General features: G+C 32.0%; 1 protein-coding gene across 7 annotated transcripts in view; it reads left to right on the forward strand.

Annotated features, from left to right (window-relative positions):
• Positions 1 to 14,300, forward strand: part of LOC117174882 (centrosomal protein of 192 kDa) — a 97,248-nt gene that overhangs the window by 28,366 nt on the left and 54,582 nt on the right. For all 7 annotated transcript variants that reach the window (XM_033364291.1, XM_033364295.1, XM_033364296.1 and 4 more), the window contains exons 7-8: positions 558 to 1,058; positions 6,898 to 7,164. In XM_033364291.1, coding sequence (XP_033220182.1) covers positions 558 to 1,058; positions 6,898 to 7,164 — 768 coding nt within the window. The remainder of the gene's footprint in view (positions 1 to 557; positions 1,059 to 6,897; positions 7,165 to 14,300) is intronic.

Here is a 14,300-nt window from a genome sequence, read left to right on the forward strand (position 1 = left end):
AAAAGTTCCAACGTTCAAAAAATGTCGAGGTTCAGAAAAAAAATGAAATAATTTTCAATGAAGTTCCTACCAAAATGCAGTACCTAAACGTACTTTATTGTACTCTAATATATTTTCCAAAGTTTCAGGTGGATATTTCATTTACAAAAAAAGTTTTAAGGTTCAAAAAAAAATTCAGTGAACTGAAAAAGTGAGGTCGGTAATATAGGTATTTAGCTGTGTCACATGCCCTGAAGTTTGAATCTTTTATAATTTTGAAAATTTTAAAGTTTATTGATTAATTTTTTAATTTAGGTCATTGAAAATGATAACATGGATTTATATTTTTTCATCTTGAAAAATTTTAGTACCTTTAATTTAATACGCGTCATTTGCAGCTCAATTTTCATTACTTTAGATGGAAAATTTTTTGGCTTTAGTGTTCCTTTTTTTTTTTTTAAATCTCATTGACCGTGAAAAAAGTTTGCGAGCCGGGAATTTATTTCGTCATTTAAAACAGCCACGCTGATTTTTCTTATCAGTAATTTTGTGGAAAATTATTGGAATCTAAATTCCAGAATCTACCGTTCACAAAGAGAAGGAAAATAAGCGTTTATCAAGTACAATCGATTTGACGAAAGAAAACAGTCTGATGAGTCTGAGTAGTATCGCACAAGTTCTTCAAAATATCGACGATGGTACTCCGCGAAAATTGGTGGATCAGCTGATAATGGCAAAAATGAAAAAAAAACAGCCACAAACGCAGCAAGTGGTTAGTGACACCTACACTTTGCTACCTTCCTCCAGGAGTTCTTTACCTGTTTCTCATTCTAATACACTTGAGACTGAGAAAACTGAAAACGAAACTCTTGTCAGTGAACATACTTTGAGGAACCGAATCAGTAAATATTCTCTTGATAGCAGAACTCTCGGCAATACGCCGATTAAAAATCATTCCCTCAAACAAAACCTATCACCAAAAGCTGAAAAGGATTTGACACCAAAGGCGGACGTTTATGGTTCAACCATTTCGGAACAGACGAAGGTCAAGGAAAATAAATGTGAGCTATCGTTTCCTGGTATGTAGAAAAATTATATTTTATTAGCACTATTGAAATATTTAATTTTAAATATAAAATATAAAATAAATATATACTTATAATCGTGCTTAACCCACTTGTGATTCAGTTAATTAGAAGCAATCCAAGTAATTAATTTGTAATCGAAAAGTAATGCAGTATTTCGGAATAATTTTTATAGTAAATCCAAATAGTTTTCAACTATTTTTTTCTTGTTTAAAACGCATATTTTGATGTTGAAAAGACAAACTAAAATCTTTTTTTTTTAATGAAAATCCACTACCTTGTTAAAAAATTTTGGTTGAACCACTTCGTTAAGAAATAATTTTCTTGTTAAAGATTCATATTTTTAGTCTTGTTTTTTAATTGTAAATGCAACTGCGTTGGTAAAAGTTAAACTACTTTGTTGTTGTTTTTTAATTAAATGAAAATTAATTTATTTTTGTTAAAAATTCGTCTTTTATGCTGGAAAATTGATCTTTTTGCTTAAAAACTCATATTTTTGGATGGAAATTAAACTTCTATATTTTATTGTAAATTTACGTTTTTCGGGTAAGTTTTAAACTACTTTATTGAGATTCAGTTTATTTTGTTAAAAACTGTTTTTTTTTTTAAATTTTTTAAATTAACTATTTTGGTGAAGAATGTGATTATTTTGTTGATTATAAATTTATCTTTGCTAGTTAAAAATGGATCTTTCCTCATAGACAATTAGTTTCCTGAAAAATTCATCTTTTACTTGAAATATTTGTTTGAAAATTATTTTCTTTACTAAAATTTTAACTGTTCTATTTTTTTTTTGTAAATTTATCAGTTTTAGTTGAAAATTAATGTATTTTGTTAAATATTTGTCTTTCCTTTTTTGAAAATTAATCTTCTTTGCTTGAGGATTCAACTATTTCGTTATAAATATTGGTTGAACCACTTGTTAAGAAATAATTTTTTTTTTTGAAGATTCATTTTTTTAGTTGAAAATATTTCGCTTTGGTTGAAAGTTTAACTATTGTGTTCAAAACTATTCTTTTTTTTATTGAAAATTTATATTCATGGGTAAAAGTTAATTTACTTTGTTAAAAATATGTTTATTAAAAATTAAGATTGATCTATTTTTTTGAAAATTGATCTTTTGCTGAAAATTCATATTTTTTGGTTGAAAATTCAATGTTTGTATTGAAAAATCGTATTTTTGCTTGAACGTTCAACGATTTAAGTAAAAAAAATTCTTTAATGACCAAAAAATCTTTATTTGTTGAAAATTTGTCTTTGGTTTTAACTTTTTGAAAGAAGTTTAATCTTTTTAAGTTCGAATTCAACTACTTAAATGAAAATGAATTAATTTTGTTGAAAATTCATATTTCATGCTAAAAAATCAATCTTCTTGCTTAAAAATTTATATTTTTGGATGAAAGTTAAACTTTTTTGATGAAGAATTTTACTATTTTGTTGCAATTTTTGTTTTTGAAAATTAATTTTTTCAACTTCAAATTTAACTATTTCATTTTTTATTGTAAATTTATGTTTTTCGGCTAATATTTAATGTATTTTATTGAAATTTTGTTAAAAACTTAATTTTTTTAATTTTTAAATTAACTATTTTTGTGAAGAATTACATTTTTTTGTTGAAAATTAATTTTTCAACCTAATGTTCAACTATTACATTTTTTATTATAAAGGGGAAGGGTCGGTAAGGCCGGTTTTTGGCCTAATTTATTTTTGGACCAAGAAATCTGAAAAAATCATGGTAGTATCTTATAAGTATCCCGAGTCAATTGCACGCTAAACGGACTACCCCCCAGCCACCCCCACCCCCCCTACAAATATAGGAAACACCACTACCGACCAACTGTATTTTCGAGAGATTTGACACTCTTAAACATGTATTCTGAGGTTAGCTCGGGTTTACTATGGTTTTCGGGGTCGCCGAATACAAATCTGGCGTCCTTTGACTTTTATCGCGTCAGATTCAAGGTCATTGGAAGGTCAACTCGAGAGAAAACTGTAAAAAAATCCAAAAAAATACGTTATAGGTTTTTGGAGTCGCTAATTACGAATCTGGCATCCGTTGAACTCTATCGCTTCAGGTTGAAGGTCATTTGAAGGTCAAATCGAGAAAAAACGGTAAAAAAATTTTAAAAAATATGTTATAGGTTTTTGGGGTCGCTGATTATGAACCTGGTGTCCGCTGACCTTTATCGCGTCAAGTTCAAGGTCATTTGAAAGTCAAATCGATAAAAAACCCTGAAAAAATAAAAAAATATGTTATAGGTTTTCGCGGTCGTTGATTACGAATCCGCCATCCATTGACCTCTGTCGCATACCATTTTTTCTCGATTTGACCTTCACGTGACCTTTAAATGACCTTGAACCTGAAGCGATAGAGTTCAACGGATGCCAGATTCGTAATTAGCGACTCCAAAAACCTATAACGTATTTTTTTGGATTTTTTTACAGTTTTCTCTCGATTTGACCTTCCAATGACCTTGAACCTGACGCGATAAAAGTCAAAGGACGCCAGATTTGTATTCGGCGACCCCGAAAACCATAATAAACCCGAGCTAACCTCAGAATACATGTTTAAGAGTGTCAAATCTCTCGAAAATACAGTTGGTGGGTAGTGGTGTTTCCTATATTTGTAGGGGGGTGGGGGTGGCTAGGGGTCCAAAAATAAATTAGGCCAAAAACCGGCCTTACCGACCCTCCCCCTTTATCTTTTTCAGTTAAAAATTTATCTTTTCTCAGAGAAAATTAATTTTCTTAAAGATTCATCTTTTGCTTGAAATTTTTGTTTGTAAATTTATCAATTTTTCGTTAAAAATTGATGTATTTTGTTAAAGATTCGTTTTTCCTGTTGATGAAAGTTAATCTTCTTGCTTAAAAATTCACGTTTTCGGTTCAAAAGTGTTTTTTTTGTCTTTGAAAATGATTTTCTTCAACTTAAAATTTAACTATTACATTTTTGGTTGTAAATTAATCTTTTTGAACATCCAACTATTTTGATAAAAATTAATTTATTTTGTTTAGAAATTTCTCTTTTGCGGTACAAAATTAATCTTGTCGGTTTAAAAAGGCTTTATTTCTGGTAGAAAATTCAACTAATTGGTCAGAAGACGAAATTCTCGGTTAGAAATATCTTTTTTAGTCAAAGATGTATAATTTTAGTTGAAAATATTTTTCAAATCTTTTAATATCTCCAAGTTGAAACATTTTGCTTTAAAATTTTCGATACTTTTTTCGAAATTTTAGGAAATGATTTGAAATATTTTCGAAATCTTTCAAATTATTAGAATGTTCGTAAATTAAAAATAATCTTTTTATGTATTTTAAATTATTAAATCTCGTGTACATTTAAAAATCGATATTTTATAAGAAAAACATGTTTATTTTGTCAAATGTAAATCTAAATAAATCATTTTATTTTAAATGGATCTGTACTTAAAGTATTAAAAAGAGAACAATAATTGATTTGCGAAATGACTATTGAATACTTATTATTTGTAGAAAAAAATTGAGTAAATTTAAGAGATATTTAGAAGTTTTAAAAAGATTCAACATTAATTTAAAACTTTAAGGGCATGTGACACAACTAAATTCCTATATTACCGACCTCACTTTTTCAGTTCACTGAATGTTTTTTTGAATCTTTGAACTTTTTTTGTAAATAAAATATCGAGCTGAAACTTTGGAAAATATATGAGTACAATAAAGTACGTTTAGGTACTGCATTTTGGTAGGAACTTCACTGAAAATTATTTTATCTTTTTTCTGAACCTCGACATTTTTTTAACGTTCCAACTTTTTTTATACATAAAATATCGGTAAACGTACTTTATCGTACTCGAATACATTTTCCAAAGTTTCAGCTCGATATTTTATTTATAAAAAAAGTTCTTAGGTTTAAAAAAACATTCAGTGAACTGAAAAAGTGAGGTCGGTAATATAGGTATTTAGCTGTGTCACATGCCCTTAAACGATTTTAAATAATTTAAACAAAATGTGGATTTTTGCAGATTTCAAACCAAAAATTCCGAAGATTTCTAAGAATCGTAAAAGACTTAAGAAAAATATTATTTTATGATTCCCAGGAAAATTGAAAATGATTTTTCATTTTGAAAAATTATTTTAAAAGAATATTTAAAAAGGTTTTAAAAGATTTATAAAATTGGCAAAAAAGTATCTGGAAGATATTGAGGAAATTTTTTTATATCTTTTTAATTATTCAATTTTTAACCCATTTAATAAAAAAAAATTTGATCAGGAAAAAGGATAATTATTTAATATTTAGCAATATTTAACTTATAATTTAAGACGACTAAATTGACACCAAATATTTAAAAGTAAACAATTTAAAACTTAATTGTTTTACATAGAAAGTTTTGAATTGTTAAAATTTCGAAAATTGTAAAGTTACAATTTGTATTGTTCTACTTAATAAAATGTTTAATATGTGAGTGAAATTGTTGAATTTTTATGTATAAATAATAATTAAACACTTTTTTGTTTTAAAAGATTCAAAATTAGTTTGAAGCGTAATATGATGTCAAGTAATTTAAATGAAGTGGTTGGAAATTTTTGTCAGAATTTCTAAACATATTTTAAAATAATTAAAATCTTTTCTACAATTTTTAGAAAATCCTGCAATATATATTTTTTAATTCCTTAAAATCTTCCAGGTTCTTTTTTGACAATTCTGTAAATCTTTTAAAATGTTTTTAAATAGTCTGTTATGATAATTTTTCAAAATAATCGTTTTCAATTTTCCTATGAATATTAAGAAAATGTTTTTATTTTTTTGGAGTCGTTTACAATTTTTAAAAAGCTTCTAAATTTTTTGTTTTGAAATTTGAAAAAATCCAGATTTTGTTTGAAATTAGGTTGTAGGTATTTACTAAGACATTTCTGTACGAATAGTCGAATTTTGTTGGTTAAAATTAAATTTCGTTTAAATTATTTGCCATCATTTCAAGCTCTACATTAATTTTGAATATTTTTAAAACTTCTAAATGTCTCTTAAAACGAATGTAATTTTTTCTACAAATAATAAGTGTTCAATTTTTATTTATAAACTCAAATTTGAAGAAAATTTTGTTAAATTAACAGGATTTTCTAAAAGTTGTAGGACAAATTCAATTAATTTTAAAAGTTATGTAGAAGTTCTGAAGAAATATCAAAAAATCATTTTAAATTTGAATAAATTTAAAATAACTTCTAGATTTCTCAAAATTTTGTTTAAAGCTTTTCAAGGATGCTTAAACTATTTAAAATTAAAATAATTGATATTCTAATTTAAGATATTTTAATTTAAAAATTTTTTAAATTTTTAAAGTTTTCATCTTTCTAGCCTAAAACTAAGTTTAATTTTAAAAGTTAAAAATTCAAGAGTTCCAACTTGAATGTTTTAATTTTTGGTTTATTTTTTATTATCTTAAATGGAAAAATGTTCAGAATAGAGTGCGATTTTTAAAATTTTATTGGCCGGGAAAAATGTTTCCGAACCGGGAAATGGCCGGGTAGATTCAAATGAAATTTTTTCATATTTTCAAATTTTTTTTATTTCATTTGATTTTTTTACTTCACCAATTTTTACGAATTTGATCGAATTCTTCTCTTTTATCCTAAATCCCTCTAAATTAATTACATTTTAAGGGAAATCAGTGGATTTTCTTGATTTTTTATCATTTATTCAATTCATTTACATTCTTTTGAATGTAACTTGAATTGTTCTGAAGGCCTGTAATTTATAAATATGATAAATTTGACAGTTTCTCTGCATTTCATTTAATATTGTTTAATTAAAAAAGTGTCAGTACCTTCCTTTTAATGCCCCTTAATTATTGAACAGAATCGAAGCCTGCCCTGGGCACATCAAGTCTACCTCAATTTAACTCTCCGATAGAGGGACCAAAATCAGCAATTAGAAAATATGAAGACATGCAAGCCGTTTACATAAAAAAAGGATCTCCTGTCAGTGTGCAATACAGTGACGAAGAAAGCAATTTTATTGATAAAGATTCTCCAAAGATGCCTCAACCAGAGAAGTTGGAAAAGGAGGATTCGCCTCTCAGTCAGAATTCTGTATGCAGTCCAAATTTGCATTTAAGCCTTCAAGGTCAGAAAACTCAAAATAGTGCATTTATATTTTCTAATAGATCAAATTGATTTTAGATCGGGCAGCTTTTTTTTATTTGCGAAAAAAAATGTCTACGAATTTACGAGTATTTGAATTTTGACGTCTATTTGTCAAAAAAAAAAAAAAAAAAACATGAATCTTGTCTTTAAAATTCGATAATTTGAGAACTAATTGGTATATTTAAAATATATATATATATTTATTTTTAAATATTTTGAAAAATGTTTTCTTGAAATTTTAAGATAGAAGTTTGCACATATAGAATAGTTATAAAAAATGCTTATTGATTTTGTGATAATTTGCATACTTTACGAAAAAAAATAGAAAATTATTTTTTTAGGAAAAAAAATCTCAAATTTCGAAATAGGACAGTAAAACTAACCAGAATTTAAAAAGAAAATTGGAATATAAGAATTAGATTAAAAAACTGTAGATTTAAAAAAAAACTTTTTTTTTAAGTAGGCAACAATATAAAAATATTTTTAATTTTTTGGAAAATACAGCAAAAAAATATTGATTTATCTGAAAAATTGTCAAGAAATTTTTATATACCTGGAAAACCCTGGAAGTGACAGGGAATTTTGTTTAAAGTCAGAGAATTTTTTCAAAAACGTGTTAAAATATTTTATTAAATTTAAATCAAACATTCCATTGAACTCTTTAGCTGAAAATTCTTTTTTTTTGTGAAAATTAATCTTAATTAATTGAAAAATGTTTTTTTTTTAAACATATTTTTGGTTGAAATATCAACTATTACATTTTCTTTTGAGAATTAATATTTTTTGGTTGGAAATACAACTATTCGGTTAGAAATAAAATATTTTGGTTATACATTCTTTTCTTTGATTGAAAATTCTTCTCAGTAAAAATTAAAAATCAATTTTTTTAAATGAAAATTTATTGACCCAGTTTTTAGTTGAAAATGTATATTTTAAGTTGAAAATTCGCCATTTTTAGTAGAACCTTCTTCGTTAAAAAACACTTTCAGAATTTTGTCAGGATCTGAAAAAAAGTTCTTAAAATTCATGGGAAATTTAAAAATTTTTGAAAACGGTTTGAAAGATTTGAAAGCAAAATTTTGCAATTTTGCCATATTACGTATTTTTAGAAAAAATTTGAGTAAGTTTGAGAGATTTCGAAAAATCAATTTGAAAATATTATTTAAAAAGATTTTAGAACACTCCAAAGATTGTAAAAGAAGAATCAGAAAGATTTTGAGGCAATTTTTAAAATTTTTCAGAATAAATAAAAAATGCAAGAAAAATTTGAATAATGTTTAGAAATTAGAAGGGGAAAAATTAGAATATAGTAAGGTAATTTTTCTACAAATTTTTCAGCTGGAAATTCAATTACTTAATTCTTGGTTGAAAATTCATCTTTCTGATTAAAAATTCTACTATTTCAGTTGAGGATTCATAATTTTAGTTGAAACTTTATCACTTTGGTTGAAAATTTCACTATTTGATTGAAAATTCTTTTTGGGTGGAAATTTGGTTTCATTTTTATTGAAAATTCATTTTATTTTTATTAAAAATAAGTCTTTTTAACTGAAAATATAAATATTCCATTTTTGGTTAGAAATTCACCTTTTTCCTATAAAATTCAACAGTTTGATTGCATTTTTTTCTCTGTTCACTGCAAAATATTTCTTAATTAGGAATTCATTATTTTTTTGGTTGAATTCTACTGTTTTCGATTTAAAATACAAGTGTTTTGAATTACAACAAAACACGTATTGTGTGACGGAGCCGATACACGGCATCCCTATGAGAGAAGCTGTTGCGTACCCGTGCCTTAGCCCTGAATCGACCTCTCTTTCTCCCCACCTCTTCTCGTCTATCCCCACTTTGTCACCAGCAAGAGCGGCTGCGCCATCTATGCTCATAGCGGCTCTCATCAGTAAGACACTTACCAGAATGCCGTGTATCGGCTCCGTCACACAATACGTGTTTTGTTGTAATTCAAAACACTTGTATTGTATGCCTTTGGCGGATACACGGCATCCCTATGAGAGACGTGTTTGTTATCTACTGGTGACCTCAACGCTATGTGATTTACAAAAGAGTATAAATGAGGAAGATTCGAAATTCCTTTTTCTCTATCATATTTCATTATAATATTATTTTTTCAAAAGCTGTTGCATACTCACTATTTAGATTGGACTGTAAAAGGTGTCGCATACTCACTATTTAGACGGGAGTAAAGTTGGATAAAAACGAAGTAGAAATTGCTTGACTAGCCCCCTGTACCTCACGGCAATAGTGTTTTCTGAACGTCTCAGCGCATCTCCAATTGCCTCGGTCCAAAATGTACTGGACTGGAAGATTGTCTAGCCATCCGCGAGATGCAACCGCTGAACGAATGCTACCCGGGGAAGCGTCTATTCCAGCATCTCTGAGAGTCGGTCGAACCCACGTTGCAATCACTGTCTTGGAAGCTGCTTTGGTGGCTCCAACAATAGTAATAAACAGGGTGTCAACACTACCCTCTTTTCTTCTCTCTTTCGATTTTCTAAGCATAGCCCTGATCCATGTGACAAGGCACAACCAGATATTGGGGTGCTTCGAGAGTTTCCATCCTGACTGTCTGAACGAAGCCCGATCCGTCTTCGATCCAAAAGCTGGCCATAAAATTATCTCGTTCTCCAAGTTAACGAGAAAATTCTTTGAGATCTTTAAAAGAGTAAGATCATGAATACGACGGCCGGTTGCCAATAAAAGTAGCATTGCTGTACGCCTTGAAAGTTCAAAGAATGATAAATCGGCAGTTCGCCTAGATAGCCAATTAAGCAAAATCTGTGCATCCCAGATTGGTGCTCGAACTTCTTGAGGTTTTGCCACTGAAATAGCTTTCAGGACCTGATGAACCAAAAAATCAGAGGATAAACTTAATGTAGATCCACCTGCGCAGAATGTTGCTACTGCAGACTTGTGAAGAAGAATGGTATTATAAGCTAACTTTTAAGTAATAAATAAGTCTGCTAAGAACCTGGCCAAATCCTTACCCTGCGGAGACCTAGAGTTATTATTTTGCTTTTCACACCAACAGAGCCATCTTCGAATCGGTGCCCTGTAGGTCTGTAAAGTAGAACTCCTCCAACTTCGCTTGAGCAAATTATTCTCCTGCTGGGACCAGTCTTTAACTAAATCTTCCCACACCCAACTTTCCATACCTGTAGTGTTAGCCGTTCCACCTGCTGCGGAGGTTGGCCTGTCGTCAAGTCTATCAGCACACTCTCCAAGTTCTGAATGGTTAGAGGTGGTTCCAGGCTCCTGCTGAGCAGATCCGGCATCCAAAACGTCTGATTCCACCTTGGCGTTACTATTAGGAATTGCCCTTTGCAGCTGTTCAGGTGGGCAAGCACTCTGAGTATGAGATTGGGAGGAGGAAAGACCTATCCTAATCTGACGTGATATGGACGACTGAATGCGTCTATGACGAAGGCGTAAGGATCGCTGCAGTCTCGAGAAACGTATGGCCTGACTACAGCCGAATTTGCTGAGGCAAAAAGATCGATGACTGGAACTCCCCATTTTGCGAAGATTTCGTCTGTCGCAGCGGGAAGTAAATGCCACTCTAGGAGCGCCTTCTTCCTTGACAATTGGTCCGCGATCCCGTTGTACCTGCCTGGGAGATATGCCGCCGACAGGGTTATTTTCTGCTGGTCGAGAAGGTGAAGAATTTGGTAGGTCAGATCCAATAAACCTATCGATCTTGTACCTCCCTCCTTCTGAATGTAGGCTACCAGGGTACATTTGTCCGACGATAATTTGTCCGACATATGCCCTGGAGATAATGAGCCATCTGTTTTATTGCAGCCAATACCGCAAACATCTCTTTTTTGTTAGAGTGCCATCGTTTCTGATCCCTGGACCACGATCCGTGGAGGTGGGACCCATCTATCTGGGCTCCCCATCCTGTGTCCGCAGCGTCCGTCGTCAGGAAGTTGGTTATCCGTCCTCTGTGCAGGCATACAGATGACGTCGTGGCACCCTGCCACCACTCTAACTCCTCTTCCACTCGAGACGTAATTGCTAACTTCTGTCGAGGTCTGTGTTGATTGAACTGGTTTAAAAACCTCTGAAGGTAGCGACAGTGAAGAAGTCCCCAGTGAATTACAAAGTTGGCGAAATTCATATGGCCCAGTAGGCACTGAGTCTGTTTCAGGGTACAACGCCGCTTTAATCGTATCTCCTTTATCAGGTCCGTAATCTTTTGGGCCTTTTTGCCCGTAAGACTCTTGACATGGTCCCGTGTGTTACACAGTATTCCCAGAAATTCCATCTCTTGGCAGGGATTCAGTATACACTTTTCGCGATTTACCATCCATCCCAGGAATTCCAGCAACTCGACAGCCTCGTTGATCTGTGAGTTTAATTTGGTTCTGTCCTGAGAGACCAAACAAAAGTCGTCTAGATATACGACTACCCTCATACCTCGCGAACGAAGGATTTCCGCAATCCAATTCGTTATGGTCGCGAAGATCTGAGGGGCAGCTGAGAGGCCAAAGGGCAAGCTCGTCATTTGCAAAAGCTCCTTGCCGTAGACGAGGCGAAGGAGGCAACGATGGGACTCTGCCACTGGTACGTGAAAGTAAGCTTGAGACAGATCGATTCGTGTCATCCAGTCCTCGTCCTCCAGAAAATCTGGTATTCTGAAATGTGAGATTAAATGAAACTTTTTTACCTTTACATACCTGTTGAGGCCTCGTAGATCGAAGATCGGCCTCATTCCTCCGTTGCTCTTTTTGACCAAAAACATTTTTGAGACGAAGCTTGGGCCTCAACGTGTTGGAGACTCGAGAATACCTTGTCTCTTCAACAGATCGATCTGTTGAGACATCTGTTGCGATCGCCTTGTTAAAAAATTGGAATCCATCCAATTGCGTAACAAACTTTGGTTTCGAACCGAGAGGAATTCGGAAATCAGTTTGAGAATGATGGTTGGAGCCCCCAAAACCCTCCACCTTTCTCGGAAGTGACGTAGCTGGCCTCCTGAGAAATTAGGAACTGACGGGTAGTCATCTATCGTCTGGCTTTCCACGAAAGGAATCCGCGGGCTTGAATATGAGTGGTCCCTTCTTTGTTGTATTCTTAGGGGCGAAATTACCTCGTCGCGAGTCGTTTCTAAACCTTGGAGTCTGCGATGATCCCCTTAGGGGCTGAAAAGTCCGGTTGTTAGATGAAGTAGAGTGGGAAAAGTCTTTCCTTGGAATCATTCTCTTGGTTGCCATGTATGAAGGCTCATTTAGCCATATTTGAGTTCCCCCTAGAGATTGGATAAGACGTGACAAATCCTCTTTGCCAAAAAGATATTCTGAACTCGGAGGGACCCTGCGTAAAGCTGCTCGAACGTTTCTGTTCTGAATCTCGGATAGGAGTCATTCCCTTCTATTCTCAATGCACTCCGCCTTCTTCCCGCAGATAACTTGAATTATTAAATCAAAATTTGTCTGTACCTGTGAGCCTGAGCCAAAAAGTGATGATAAATGCTCAAACAATGTTTGCGGCGTAAAATTATCAGACCCCGAAAATGCCCAATCTACCGCTGCTTGAAGATTACAGGCTAACAATTCCTTCTGCTCGAATATAGCATTTGACAACCCAGCTAAAACGCGTTCCGTAGGTAATAGCGTGTCTTTTTTCTTATCGAGATGGCAAAGCTCTTCATTGACTTTAAGATCCGTGAAGCCAGGCGACGCAAGAAAGCTCTTCTAAGCATTAGAATACCTAACCTCTTTCCATTCCAATGAGCTAAAACGCTGTAGGGCAGTGATCCTGCCCAAACGTTCTTTTAGGGCTGGACGAACTGTTTTCCTCTCATCTACGTCGGTTCTCAATTCCCCAAAGTCCAATAGCTTTGTAGGCGACCCCGGCTCTGAAGAGCCAGAAGGTTCTCGGGAAACCAAGCCAGCTAATGCATTAATCTGATCTTGTAACTCGTGGTAGCGAGATCTACTTCTCTTTAAACGAGGTCTCTTTGCGGGAAGAGAAGCCTGGTCTTCGCTTGAGTCTGTGTCGGCATCATAAAGCGAATGACGCCGTTCAATTTCACTATATTGCGCAACATCACGACGCTCCTGGGCCCCATTGTTCGAGCTTCTCTGGGAGCCCGCAGGCGAATTAGAAGCGTTATTCGCCATGGGAATATCCTGCACTAGTTTTAAACACTGCACAACACTTAGTGATCGAAAAAATACCTCGAAAAAAAACCACAAAACAAGATTTCGTGCACCTCGAATTTGTAACATGTGGCTTCGGCGAAAGTACTCAACGCTATGAGCATAGACGGCGCAGCCGCTCTTGCTGGTGACAAAGTGGGGATAGACGAGAATAGGTGGGGAGAAAGAGAGGTCGATTAAGGGCTAAGGCGCGGGTACGCAACAGCTTCTCTCATAGGGATGCTGTGTATCGGCCAAAGGCATACAATAAAAATATTTTTGGCTTGAAATATCAACTATTTGATTTTTTGTGGAATTTTTTTTTTTAATTCAACTACTTGGTTGAGAGATCAAATTTATATTAAACATTTATTTCTTGGGTTGAAGATTCATCGTTTTAATTAGAAATTCATTTCTGTAATTGAAAATTCATCTCTGGATGAAAATTTAACTATTTTGTTGAAAATTAATTCTTTTAACTGAACATTTAATGTTACTTTTTTTATATTGAATTTAATAAATAAATTGACTAATATATTATTTCTATTAATTTTTTCAGCTATTCAAAAATATAAATGTGCGTTTTCCTATTTTCAACTTCAAAATAAATCCATAATAATATAATCATAATTAAAGGTTTTTATTCAATTTAAAATATTGTGAGTCTAAATTATTTAATCTTCAATTTTCCTAAGAATCTTAAGAAAATTTTTATTCTTTTGTAGTCTTTAACAATTCTTAAAAAAATTCTAAATTTTTTGTTTGAAATCTACAAAAATCTAAATTTTATTTTAAATTCGGCTGTAAATATTTCAAATTATTTCAAGTTCTAAATTTAATTCGAATCTTTTTTAAACTTCTAAATATCTCTTAATATTACTCTAATATTTTTACAAATAATAAATGTTCTATTTTTATTGATAAATTCACATTTAATTTTATTTAAATTTTCAAG

The sequence above is a fragment of the Belonocnema kinseyi genome, chromosome 6 (assembly GCF_010883055.1).
Source record: "Belonocnema kinseyi isolate 2016_QV_RU_SX_M_011 chromosome 6, B_treatae_v1, whole genome shotgun sequence".
Classification (NCBI taxonomy): Eukaryota; Metazoa; Arthropoda; class Insecta; order Hymenoptera; family Cynipidae; genus Belonocnema; species Belonocnema kinseyi.